This window comes from Tupaia chinensis, unplaced genomic scaffold (assembly GCF_000334495.1).
Source record: "Tupaia chinensis unplaced genomic scaffold, TupChi_1.0 Scaffold143615_1, whole genome shotgun sequence".
Lineage (NCBI taxonomy): Eukaryota > Metazoa > Chordata > Mammalia > Scandentia > Tupaiidae > Tupaia > Tupaia belangeri.
The window spans coordinates 200,967-214,859 of record NW_006203463.1 but is presented as its reverse complement, the minus strand read 5'-3'; the positions used below and the strand labels follow the sequence as shown (position 1 = coordinate 214,859).

At 50.1% G+C, this 13,893-nt stretch overlaps 1 protein-coding gene across 2 annotated transcripts in view; it reads right to left on the bottom strand.

Annotated features, from left to right (window-relative positions):
* LNX1 (ligand of numb-protein X 1) overlaps window positions 1-13,893 on the bottom strand; it is a 153,748-nt gene that overhangs the window by 10,140 nt on the left and 129,715 nt on the right. For both annotated transcript variants that reach the window (XM_006164375.3, XM_006164376.3), the window contains 3 exons: window positions 13,266-13,391; window positions 7,928-8,105; window positions 5,999-6,227 (listed from right to left, as the gene is read on the bottom strand). In XM_006164375.3, the coding sequence (XP_006164437.1) occupies window positions 5,999-6,227; window positions 7,928-8,105; window positions 13,266-13,391 (533 nt within the window). The remainder of the gene's footprint in view (window positions 1-5,998; window positions 6,228-7,927; window positions 8,106-13,265; window positions 13,392-13,893) is intronic.

Genomic DNA, 13,893 nt, shown 5'->3' with positions numbered 1-13,893 from the left:
CACCCCCAAGAGGGGATGGCGACGCCACAATCCCTTCTCCTCCATTCTCCTCTCGAGATCTTGGGCACACACACACATGTGCCCGGCATGAGTTTAAGCCACCAGGTCTGGGACTCAAACTGCGGTCGACTACATGGGAGTCCAGCGACATAGCCATTACACTAACTGCTGGTCCCTCTGAGGGTGATTTCTCACTTTCCCTCTCTGTCTCTCTCTCTTTGGCAAGCACATGTGCCCTATGGCAAAAATCTTAAAAACAAACAAACAAAAGATGTACCTGGCATCTAGAAAGACCTATGTAAATACCTGGTTCTGCCGCCTTTAACCTTACTCCACGGTGTGACCCACCTGATCAGGTTTCTGTCTTTAAACGGTCCACATATTTTGACCTAAAAATCCAACAAATCCCTGATGCTGTTTTCTTGTCATTCAATATAAGAGACGGTCCTTATTAGCATGTTTGGAAAGCTCCAGGGGAGTTAAATTCTCGGGCCGCAGGCACACTGAGTTAACGTGTATTGCTACCATGCTAGTCCAGGCGAGAGCGGGGTGTGGAAGACTGCCAGATGCAGAATGTGGCCCTGGGAGCCAACAAAGAGCCAGGCAGGTCTTCGGCCTTCCCGATCCACCTCCCCTTGAATGGCGTCTGAGCATTCGTGCAGCTGAGGGTGAGCGTCTGCCGCCGCCCAGGGGTCACTCCGGACAGACGCACCTCGGCATTGCCCTCTAAGCCTGCTTGTATGCTCTCTCCCTCTGCCTGTATCTGACAGCGGCCGGTTCAGAGCAGGCGCCCTGCTCAGCTCGTGAGCGCTGTGCTCCATACACGCCCTTTCTCTGTGTCACTCTGCAACCACAGACGTGACCGCAGCCGATGCCTCCTCCTGCACCTGCTGGCGAGGCGTCTCGTTTTTTCCTCACTGGTAGAGAGCCTTAGACAGCTGGCTGGATCATTCATTATTGGTTTCCTTAAAAAGAAAATCTGCTACGTGAAGGGGAAAATGTTTCTCCAAGTAGATTTATAACTTGGGAGGAGATTTCTATTTGCAGCCTAAATCTCTGGCAATTCAGGTTAAACGCCTTTTGCTTGGTTATGATAAATGGCTTGACGTTCTTAGATGCCGTTCCCACCACATGGCCAGGGGACATTTAAGTCAACGGTGTTGCTCAGTCAGGGGGAAACTGAGCTCCTTGGGACACCGAGTCATCAGGATTAGATGTGAAGGAATCCCTTCCTTGAAAACTGAAGCAGTGAGTGTTACGGCTGGGTGCTCATATCCTGGACCACGTGGGAGCCTACCACAGGAGAATTGAATATTAAGGACATCTGAAAAATGCTAGGCTAGATGTTATGTCTAGTTTCAAAACAGCAAAGACTGTTTGCCTTCTACTTGTTTTGTTATTTATTTATTTATTTATTTATTTATTTATTTATTTATTTTGGAGAGGTTTTTGCTATAGGGCGCATGCGCGCACCAGAAAGACAGAGACAGAGAGACAGAAAGCGAGAAATCGCCTCCCAGGGGGGTGGCTACGCCACAATCCCTTCTCCTCCACTCCTCTCAGAATCTTGGGCATGCACGCACACGTGCCTGGTGTGTTCCTTCTACTTTTTAAAATGCCTCAAAAAACAACTAGGAGACATAGAGATAGAAATGTAAACTCCCGGGACCAGCAGGTGGCGTGGTGGTTAAGGCGTTGGACACTCCACATGGCTGATCAGGGTTTCAGTCCTGAATCTGGTGGCTTGCTTTCTCACTTCCTCTCTCTCTCACTCTCACCCTCTGTCTCTCTCTGGTCAAATTAAAAAATAAATGAATGAATAAATAAAAATAAAATGAAATAAAAAAATATTTTTTAAAAATTAAAAAAAAAACAGAAATGTAAACTCCGTCTTAAATAAAATGAAGAGTCCCCATACAGGAGGGAGCATGCCAAAGGCAGGCAGAGGGAAGAGTGGATGCCCACAGTAGGTGCACAGGTCAGCAGGGCCCAGGGTCTGTGCTGAGTGGCCACCCTGATGGGAGGAACACCCGCTCTGCACAGAGCACCCGAACCGCGGGCTGGCTCTTGGTAGAGGAGACCCGTGGCTCCGCTTGGCAGAGGAGAAGGGCGTGTGCGGCACAGCAGGATCCCAGAGAAGGGCCCTCTGGGACAGGGTGTGACCTGTCGGCATGGGAGGGCAAGGACAGAGACCGCACGGCCAGGCCCGAGACTGCACGGCCAAGCCCCTGCCTGCTAGCTTTGGTTTGGGAGAAGTCGGGTGTCCTCTCCTAAAATGAGAAATTTCTGCTATCTGGAATGTAGTGTTGGTTTCTTGTCTATATTCAGAGTACCTCCAGAGGCCAGCAGGTGGCATGGTGATTAAGGTGCTGGACTTCCACAGAGACAACTGTGGTTTGAGTCCTCAACACGGTCTCTTGAAAATCATGTTGGGCACATGTGTGCGTGCATGCCCAAAATCCCAAGAGGACAATGGGGGAGAAGGGATTGTGGTGTGGCCATTCCCCCTGTGAGGTGACTTCCCACTTTCCTTCTCTCTGTCTCTCTCTGTCTCTCTCCAGCAAGCACATGAGCCCTATGACAAAAACCTTATGGAAAAATGTGCTCCACTCAAAGATTTGTCCACTATCAGAGATATGCTACAAAATGAGGTTGGGGGCAACAGGGTAAAGGGCCTGACCGAAACCACTTGCCAGAAAATGCTCCCAGTGAAACAAAACCTGCCGCGGGAGACGAGACGTGTAGTCGCCCACACCACTGCGGGATTAAGGTACTTCTGTAACACAAGCCCCACGCAGAGCAGGATTTCAAGGGTGACTTGGTGAGACAAGAGAAAAAGGAGCTGACAGGAAGAAACAAGATGTGGAAGAGAAAAATAAGCCCGGCAGAGATGAAAGTGGGCAGAGGAGAACAGCATGGCACTGAAAGCTGATCAAAGCACAGCAAGGAAACAGAGCGGTGTAGACCGTTAGGAAGGATTCAAGAGAATGTGAACGATATCAAAGGGACACCTCTCTGGAGTCTCTGGAAGGAAGAACCAAAGGAACGGAACAGTTACTGCAAACACGAGGTGAGGAGAGGGAGCCGTGTAGGAGGAAGAGGAAGGCAGTGGGCCTCTCGCTTCTTCACATGGGTCATGTGAGGCCTATGGATTCCAACGCGACACGTACGACACAGCAACCTGCTCTCCAGGTCACCTGTCACAGCTACTTCACCAGCTTCTACTGACAGAGGACATTCCACGCTGCGAGGACTGTCATGACACCTGTGGGTAGGCTTAGACTGTTTAAAGTGTGGTGCATGGGACCAGCAGGTGCTGTAATGGTTACGTCACGAGACTCCCACATGGTTGACCACTGTTCAAGTCCTGGACCAAGTGGCTTGAAACCCATGTCAGGCGTGGTTGCGTGCATGCCCAAAATCCCAAGAGGAGAATGGAGGAGAAGGGATTGCGGTGTGGTCATCCCTTCTGGGGGGTGATTTCTTGCTTTCCATCTCTCTGTCTCTCTCTCTCCAGCCCACACATACACCCTATAGCAAAAATCTCTGAAAAATAAATAAGTAAAAGCGTGTCTATGTTGCCATTGCATTTGGGTGTGTGTGTCTGTGTGTACGTATGTACGCAGTCCAGCTCGCCATCTGTTTTTGTGAGTGAAGACTGCCTGGGACACGGATGCCCACTACCCCACGCATGGTCCCTAGCACCTCACGCTCCAGCGGCAGAACTGAGTCGCTCCAAGAGACCCTGCGCTCCATAAGGCCTAAACTATGGGGCCCTTTCAGAAAGCCTCCACCTCTGACATGAACTCTCCCTAGGAAAGACACGAGGACTGGAAGCAGTGGCCACACTGCCGAGTGGACTGAGCGCAGGGCAGGAGGAGGCTCACTTGTCCCTCCCCGCGCCCGCGGGTCCCCTCTGAACTGTGTCCTGTGTGTGTTGTATGACAGCAGGGAGAAGAGGAAACAGCGAACCGGAACGGCCCAGCCCTGGAACCAACGTTCCTGGTCTTTCCACGGTCCTGGAGGGCAGACCGGCGATCCAGACCGTGTTTCCAGCCAGAGCAGAGAGCGCTGCGTCCAGGAGGGAGGACGCAAGGGAGCGGGAGAGGCTGCTGCGGGGCTGCACACGGGGCGGAAGCAGGCCCCACTGTCCCTCTTACGTGAAGGAAGGAGGGACCGGGTGTGCGGACAGCGTTCAGACCCACGCACACACGAGTGAGCTATTCTAGTAGATTGCATTTCAGAAAGTAACATTTCATTTAAATTAATACTCTCTTCTTCCACTCTGGTTCCATTCTAAAATATGTAGGTTTTTAAACTGCTTCAATGTCATTTTCAACTGTTTTAAACATATACTGATTTAGAATATAATGTATCCACCTGCGAATGCTCACAAAACAACGCAGCTGAGGCGGGATTGTTTTAAACCTCACCTAGTGCTCGGCTATGGTGCGCAGGCTCCCTAGATGCGGCCTCGGGGAGGCTGAGCCACATGGGAACCCTGGGTTGGGCTCCTGGTCTAGCCTGTTTTACAGGCCAGGCATGGTGGCACCTGCCTGCAGGGGGTGGGGCAGGAGGATCCCGACATGGGGAGGCACTGTCAAAACATGAACATCTCCCTCCCGTCATTGAAAACAAAACAGGGGCCGGTAGGTGGCGTGCTGGTTAAGGTACTGGACTCTCATTAGGCCACCTGCAGTTTGAGTCCTGGACCTGGCGGCTAGCTTTCTCACGTCTCTCTCTCTCTTCCTCTTTGTCTGTCTGGTGAGTGCCCATGGCCTATGGCCAAATAAAATAATAATAATAATAAAAATAAACAAGTAAATGAATAAGTCTTTAAAACAAATAAATAGGGGCCAGAAGTGGTGTAGTAGTTAAGGTGTGAGATTCCCTCATGGCTGATTGTGGTTCAAGTCCCGGACCTTGAAAGAAACTCATGCCAGGTGCATGTGCCTGTGTGCCCCAAATCCCAAGAAGGACTGTGGCATGACCATCCTTGCTAGCGGTTAATTTCTCACATTCTTGTCTCTCTGTCTGTCTCTGTCTCTCTGGCGAATGCGCGTTCCCTATAGCAAAAATCTTTCTCAAATCAATCAATCAATCAATAAAATGAAACAAACCTCATTTAAAATGAAAGAGAGTGACCTATCTCTATCCTCAAACGATTTTTTGAAAACCGAACATCTCACTTTGTGAGTTCAACCCTATGCCAGCGCGTCGTCTTCGTGACTTATCTGCTCATGAGGACACCACATACGTGGGATACCCAAAGTCAGTAGTTCTGCTCTCATGCATGTGTGCGTGTACCTGCATGTGCACCTGCCCTCTGGCGGCGTCTGTATGTAGCCAGAATCACCCCGGAAGTGACCGTGAGACACGAAAAGCTTCGCCGTGAGGCTCTCATCACTCCCCCCCCGGCACGACGACCAGCTGCTTCCTGAGGCTGTCTTAGAGCTTTTCTGGAGCAGGCGCCGCGGAGAGGCAGCGAGCGAAGGGCCCCGCCAGCCGCTGCCACCCACCAGGGCACAGGTGAAGCGTGCTCTCTATTACCCGCATGTAGCCAGGGCGGCCCGGACGCTGCCGAGGTCAAGCCACAGAGGCCACTGCTCAGCCTCCACATGGGTCCCCAGGGCTGCCACCAGTGCATGAGACCAGGGGGCACCTTCCCCTGGACGGTGCGGCCCAGCTCCAGGGTGTGCACACGCAGGTCGGGCTGCTGCCCCCTCTGCCTGTCCCCAGCCTCCAGCCACATGGACAGCCTGCATGCCTGTGGATGGCCGCCCTGCGAGCTCCCACTGGTCAGCGTTGGACATCCAGGTTGCCGTCCCTGCCCTAGGGTTTCTGCCCGCGGGAAGGTGGGATCGTTTTCAACAGCCCTGCTACCAAGACCTGGTCTCATTAAGACACTAGTGCCATGAGTCAGCCCGAGAGAGAGAGTGGTTTAGGACATGGAATGGCTCCTCCCACGCCCCCACAGGGATGTCATGTTGAGACTCACTGTGGTAACTCTAGCCACATGACCCAGGACGGGGACCAGTCGCTAGGCGGGGCCGCGTTGTGGTTGGAGTCCAGGCCCTCCGGGCTGCTGTGGTCTTCCTGGGGCTCGTGTTCTCTGACTTCCAGAGCTCTGAGTACCACCGAGGAGGACGTGCTCTTCAGCAGTGCGACCGCCTCGCTCCGGCTGACTTCGGTTAGCTCGGTCCCATTCACGTTCAACAGAATGTCACCTGATGGCCAGAGAAGCAGAAGGCAGCCTGGGTGGGCGTGTGGACGGGGAGATCGGAGATGGGCACACAGAGAGGACAAGGGCCATGACGTCAGCACCCCGACTCCACGGGTGGCTGGGTTGTCATACAGAAAATGGGAACGAGTGTGCGCCCCAAAGCGCTAGCGTGTCTCTCTTGGGCTTTCTAAAGCACACCTCTCTGTGGCTCTTGCCTTAAAAAAGGCAGGGAGGGACACAATTAACCGTGTTCGCTATTTAATAAAAGAAAGCTACCTTCTCGTTCCATGTTTGTTTGCTCTTTCGGCACAAGGAGAGAGCACCTGGCAAGAACTCCACCCTGGCAGAGCCTGGCACGCAGTAGGCGCTCAAGGACTAAGCGTTCACCGTAAGTGTAAGGGCTACCCCTGAGGTGCCGGCAGCAGGGCTGCAGCAAGCAGGAGAGGGGCCTGGAGCTCTGCTCCTGTGGGGGAAGGACTGGCCCTGCTAGTCGCTGTCGTTGTGAAGGCCACCAGCGATTGAGCGCTCCCATGTGCAGGCCCACGTCCTCCCTCGTCCCACGTCCTCCTCTGCTCCCGTGTCCTTGCTAACGGGTCACTGCCCACACCATTCTCTACCCAGGAGCTTGGAGAAGGTAAGAGAAAGTAAAACCCGTCCCTCCCCACCTCATTTTCTATTCTTTGACCTCCCTCCTGTTTTTTCTGCCTCCCTTCCAGATCCGTAAAGAAATCCGTAATAGCGTGTGCATGCATGAAGCGCCGCCAATAAGGCCCTGTCGCACCGGGGTCTTCCCCCTGGTGGACCAGTTCATCGGGATCTGAAGAACTGCCCCAGTGTTTCAGGTTGACTGACCAGGGATCTGAACCTGCAGCCAGCCATGTGGCTTCCAGCACTGCAGTTAGTTCAGGATGCTACCGCCTTCACCCTGACTCTGCTACAGTATGACCATGGCAGGAGTACAGGAACAGGAGAAGAAACACGACAAAGACCTCATGTCTTTTTTTTTTTTTTAATCAAAAAGAAGCACCTCTAAAGCAACCAAGTCCCTTCATTCCTGTGGTTCTGCAGACTGACCACCTGTACTTTGGGGACTTCACAGTTTAGCCTTGATTCTGTACCCTTAAATGGCATCGATCACTATACCTTCACACGTAGCGACGAGCTTATTAAGGATTTGTAGAGGCAAACTGGACATAACCTTCCTTCATTTAAAGTAGCTCAGAACACATGAGATGAGAGTCATAAAACACTTCCCACCTGGGGAAAGTACCTAGCATTGGGTTTTCACTTAATAACTATTCTTTAAGTCAAAATCTATCAAGGCGTTTCTTTTATCCCATCCATCAAATGGGACCATTCAGGAATTAGCTTTCATTACTGGGCCAATCCAACAGTCACTTAGAAGGGGACCAAATTAGGTCACTTAATAGAGGTGACTTATTCACTGTAACAATTCCCTATTAGTTCCTGGGAGAGTTTCTAGCTGTATTAGCGGTTAAGCAGGCCCACATTAACCCACGTGACCTAACAGGGGTGAAATCTGGTCTAGCAACTATAATCAAACCAATCACAGCCCATGGCTAACAGGTACCCGGACCAGGTTGCTCTTCCATTCTCCGGTTCACCTTGGAAACAGGTAACCCAGCAAACCGATCGTTCCTCTTAATACTAGCTCCTCAGTGCCACAGTTCCCGTGAATTTTACCTGTTTTTATTCTCCCGTCTCTGCTTATGACTCCTCCAGGCTCGACACTGATGACGTAGATGGGCAAATCCCATTCTCTGTGCGATGCTCCCCCTGCAACGGTCATGCCGAGAGATTCGCTGGGGTCTTTTCGGATACTTACCACCTTCTCGTGGCAGGTAGCTGCAGGATGGAGGAGCTGAAGGCCCAGAGAGAAAACATGCACATGCGGTCACAGGTGGGGTTATGTTACCCTCACGGAAAAACTACCAAAATGGCTTCAATTCTGCACATTGCATAAATACGATGGCAGCCCTGGGCATCGCAGAGAAGGAACATGAAGAGAACCTGCACTTTGCTTCCTTTCCCCCATAAGAGAGTTATATTATCTCGAATTCTCCAGGGTCACTCAGAGAAAGTTTACATTCTTTTTTTGAGAGATTTTTTTGCTATAGGGCACCTGGGCTCACTGGAGAGACAGAGAGAGAGACAGAGAAACAGAAAGTGAGAAATCACCCGCAGGGGGGATGGCCACACCGCAATCCCTTCTCCTCCGCTCTCCTCTCAGAATTTTGAGTATGCCTGCACACGCGTCTGGCATAAGTTTTAAGTCACTGGGTCTGGGACTTGAACCGTGGTTGACTATGTGGGAGTACAGCAACATAACCATTACACCATCTGATGGTCCCGAAAGTTTACATTTCAAAGAGGCAGTGAAAACAGAAAGAGGAACAGGTTGAGACCAATGGAGAAATCTTGAGCTACAAAGTGAGTGGGTCTGTGGTCCTGAAGAGGAGGAAAGGAGAACAGACCCTTCTAGTCATTGCGAAGGTGGTACCTGATGAAGCTCCTCCTAGGTGCCCCATGTCCATCCCTCACACCGAATCGTACACCCCAAACTTCTCAAATAAGTCACTCTTCCTGGTAGTAATGAGTTCATATTTCGAAAAAAAGTAAGCACATATTTTTTTCTTTAATCATGATAGAGCACTTGTGTGTGCATGCGGAGGTGAATAAGATTAAGAGAGAGACCCTCCACAGAGTCTGGCCACACCATCATCCCCTTCCTCCAGTACTCCAGCCTTCCAGATCTTGGACATACGTGTGCCCTCAGTATGTTTCAGGAAGACGGGCCTGGGGATTTGAACCTCAGTTACCATGTTGGGTTGGGCTTTTCATTTTTTTGGAGAGGTTTTGGCCTTAGGGTGTAAGCGTTTGCTGGAGAGAGAGACAGAGACAGTGAGAGCGAAAGTGAGAACTCACTCCCGGAGGTGGGGGACGAAGGCCATGCATGCTGCAATCCCTTCTCCTCCATTCTCCTCCTGGGCTCTTGGGCACACATGCACACGCGCCCAACTTGAGTTTCAAGCCACCAGGTCTGGGACTTGAACCGTTGTCAGCCATGTGGGAGTCCAGTGAGGTAACTGCTATGTCATGTGCTGGCCCTGGGCTTTTGAACAGTGTGCTACCACTGTGCCATGGAGCCAGCCCATACAAGAAAAAGAGCCAAATAGAGTCTCCTTCCACACGTCCTCAGTGTTCACCAAACAGGCTTGTCGGCGCTGAGCACAGAGGGGCTCCCCACAATGACTGGAATACCACAAACGAGCCGTGTCCTGTGTCCCCCACGGCCACTGTTAGCAATGGGAAAGCGCGAGTCTCCCAGGAGCCTTCGCTCAGATTGCCTCACTTTGCTTGGGGACGAGAGTTCAGTACGAAAGAGATGGCTTTTTTTTTTTTTCCCTTTTGCTATACTGTGCGTGCGCTCATTGGAGAGAGACAGAGACAGGGAAAGTGAGAAAGCATCCTCCAGGGAGGATGGCCATGCCATAATCCCTACTCCTCCATTCTCCTCTCAGGATTCTGGACACATATGCACATGCACCTGGTGTGTTTTTCAAGCTGCTGGGTTTGGGGTTTGAACCACAGAGTTGCCCATGTGGTATCCACCTGACTTAACCGCCATGCTACCTGCTGACCCAAGATGACCTTTTTTTATCCGTCTTTTCTCCTCCTTCCTCCCTCCTTTGGAGACCTCAAATGTTTCCTAATGGTTAAAACATAATTTCTGATAAAATAGCTCAACCTGATTAGTAGATGTTATGGGCATCTGAGGATTCATCACTCACGCCATAAAAATATTTACATTTAGGACATTTGCTTTGGGGCTGGCCCCTAGAGCAACGGGTAAGCACTGGGCACCGGAAGCCGGATAGCACGTAGCCGACCAATGTTCAAGTCCTGGCCCTGGTGCCCTGAAAACCGTGTGCATACGTGCATGTGTGTGTGCCCCATATCCTAATGGGATGGAGAGCTGGAGACTGTGGCGTGACCACACCCCAACTGGGCTTCTCTCTCTTCTCCCACCCCTTTCTCTTTCTCTGGCAAGCACACGTGCCCTCTGGCAACTACAGGGAAAAAAAAAAGAATATTTGCTTTGGGTTTCTAAAATCAATCAATTTAGACACATAAAAAGCATAGAGAATAATGTACCTCGCAACTCAACATCAGAAATCTACGGTCTGCACACGAACCTCCTCTGGGCCTTCATTCCCTGCCCTTTCCCCCAGAGGTGACCACACTCCTAACTCTGGTGTCTTGCCTTCCTTTCCTTTAACCTTTTAATTGGCCAGAGCCTTTCTGCCCCACAAAACCTGGTTTGCCTTCTTTGATACTTCTCGACTCATTTAAGTTCATATATATATATATATATACATTTTTTTTCTGAGAGGTTTTTGCTATAGGCACGTGTGTTCACCAGAAAGACAGAGAGAGACAGAGAGACAGAAGTGAGAAATTACCTCCCGGGGGGATGGCCACACCGCAATCACATCTCCTCCATTCTCCTCTTGGGATCTTGGGCACGCATGCACACGCGCCCGGCGTGAGTTTAGGCCACCGGGTCCAGGACTCAAAACGCGGTTGACTACGTGGGAGTCCAGTGACATAGCCATTACACTAACTGCTGGTCCCTAAGTCCTATTTTCAAAAATCCATGTTGGTTTCGAAGTTCATCCAAACTTTCGTGGGAATATAAAAAAACAAATCATTGAGGGAACCAGCAGTTAGCGTAATGGCTATGTCACTGGACTCCCATGTAGTCGACCGCAGTTCGCATCCCGGACCCGGTGGCTTAAAACTCACACCGGGTGCCTGTGCGTGCGTGCCCAAGATCCCGAGAGGAGAATGGAAAGAAGGGATTGTGGCGTGACCATCCCCCCGGGGGGAGGGATTTCTCGCTTTCTGTCTCTATGTCTCTCTGCCTGTCTGGCGAGCGTACGCACCCTATAGCGAAAACCTCTCCAAAACAAAACAAAACAAAAGAAAACAAAAAACAATTCATTGAGAAGCCTTGTATGTCTTAGTTTTCTTTTAAATATGTCGGTCTTTAAGAAATTCATGGAAAATCTGAATGATCTAAACGTTTTTGAACCAAAATAAATGATATCTTATTCCATTTTTCCACAATTTTTTTCCTATGCCAGAGGGTGCATACACATGTGGAAGGGGAGGACGAGGGCCGGCCAGGTGGGATCCGACTTAGCCTCTGTGCTACAGGGCTGTGCTTGATATGCAGTTTCTTTTTTTGGTGTGAGTTTGTGTTGTGTGAGGGAATTTCAGAAGGCAGAGAGAACATACATTAAAATGAAAATAATTACAGTTTGCCAGTTTGTAAGTATGACAGGGGGCCACAGCAAAAATGAGGTCTGATACTTCTGGCTGTTCCCATGATTCGTGACGGGGGAGTGGAAAAACTATAAACCCAAGTGCGGGTGTGGGCCGCATTCTTAGCGGTTTAATGAATTAGAACAGAACATATTCCAGTGAATTCAATTAAAATGAGCTGATTAGGGCAACACTTTAGTTCAGCTAATAAACTAATTTTCTATGAGTAACTCATGTCAGTTTAACTCGAACACGCTAGTGACGGGTACTAGAGAAGACCGCAGGGGCCCTGACCATAGGTTTTAGCAGCATGTGCTCGGTCTGTCTGTCACCTGTTGTAAACAAACATGAAATTTATGATGGGGTGTGGCTGGCTGGAGAATGGGGAGGGAGGTGTCACTTTGTAGGCTCTGTAATGACCAGAGTAGAAAACAGAGATGCCCCCAAATCAAAATGCTAAGTATTGTTTCTATATATATGTTGGTAAAAACCTCATCAAAATGCTAAGTATTGTTTCTATATATATATGTTGCTCAAAACCTTAACTTGTACGATAGTCCATATCAAAGCATGGCCTCTGTGAAAGAAAAAAGGCATTCCCTACTCTCCATTGCAAGAAAAATAATGGCTACCTGTAAGGCTTTTTTTCTTTTCTTTTTTTGTTATAGGGTGTGTGCGCTTGCCAGACAGACATAGAGAGACAGAGAGACAGAAAGCAAGAAATCATCCCTCAGGGGGGATGGCCACACCGCAATCCCTTCTCCTCCATTCTCCTCTCAGGATTTTGGGCACACACGCACACGCGCCCAGAGTGTGTTTTAAGCCACCGGGTCTGGAACTCGAACCACGGTCGACTACGTGGGAGTCCAGCGACATAGCCATTACACTAACTGCTGGTCCCAAGCTTTTTTCTTTTTTAACAAGTGTAATAACCAGATCCCAGGAAAAAGGGTGACGTTCACTGCCACCACAGCAGGACGCCAGACCCAGGCTGCAGGACTCCCGATTTGAACTGAGGGTTGTGTTGCTTAGACACCCTCTGAATGAAGACTAAGGCCCCGCCTCTCGTGGAAGCCACAGAGCAGTTCAAACTGGCCTGAGCAGCCATTAGTGGCCTGAAGGGTGGGCCCACAGATGTTTTCCTCTTGCACAGAATTGCGGGGTTTGAATGCCGTAAGACAGGACATGTGTTTTTTGGTTTGCCCCAATCCCCACCACTCCCTAATGTTACATGAGCTTCAAGTGTTTAAGTGATCTTCCTTGGCCCTTATGTGAACATAAATATATTAAAAACAGCAGAGGAATCATTATTTTTATTTCCAGACAGACTGGGAAGTTAAAAAACCAGAAACCACTTGTTTCATTTCTAAGTGAATGGAAAACAGTCCTTCAGTGAAACAGCTTATAGTAAAAACATGACATCTACTTGGCTTAGACTAGAAATTAGGTCTCCGCATGAGGTCTGCAAGACCAGCTTTCAAACTCTCTGGTCCCTTCCCCTCTCCTGCTTTGATAGGAGACACCTGTCATCCCACCAAGTGTTAAAGATGGGACTTTGGCTTTTAGGTTTACAGTCAGACAGTGTTTCTCTAAATGACGAGGTCCAGAGATGAATGCAGAGATGGTTAAAGTATGGGCCTTCCCAGAAAATAGCTCCCTGCAGGAGCAGTGGACCCGCACCGGAGGGCCTCACCTTGGGAGTGCTGCTCCTCTGGCCTGGCCCTGGAGAGTGGCCGTGGTCACCGTTTTCCTGGAAGATGTCAGGGCCCTGCAGTTGAACCTGGCGGGACACGACGAGGTGAACACGCCTCTCGCTGGCCTGGGTGAGAAGACACAGGTGTTAGTCACTCTCAGGGTTTCTGTTCCCAACACCCGGCACCAGGGGCTTACTCAGGTGTGACTTGGGTTGTACCTTCTTAAAATGGAAAAACACGAGCCTAGTATTACGTGTCAGTGGCCATCCTGAAATTTGTAAGGTATGAGAGTTATTTCCTTGATCTTTAACCCAGAGAGTAAGGGTCACTTCAAGGGAAAACCTGGGGGTCTGGCTTAGCCAAGTCTTTGAGAAGACATAATCAATACTGCTGTTTTGTCTTGAGTGGATGGCTCTACTGCACATGTGCAATGTCTGAGGGTCTTTCTGGACAGAGAAGGTGCGCAGCGTGAAGCAGTAGCCCAGGTCAGAGTTCTCGGGTCACACAGGTGGACGGTCAGGCAAGAAATGGAGTCTGGGTCCTTTCCTTGATCTTTAACCCAGGGAGCTAATGGAGTTTGACAGAGGACCTGGGACCCTTCCGCCATGTGAGGACATAACAAGGAGG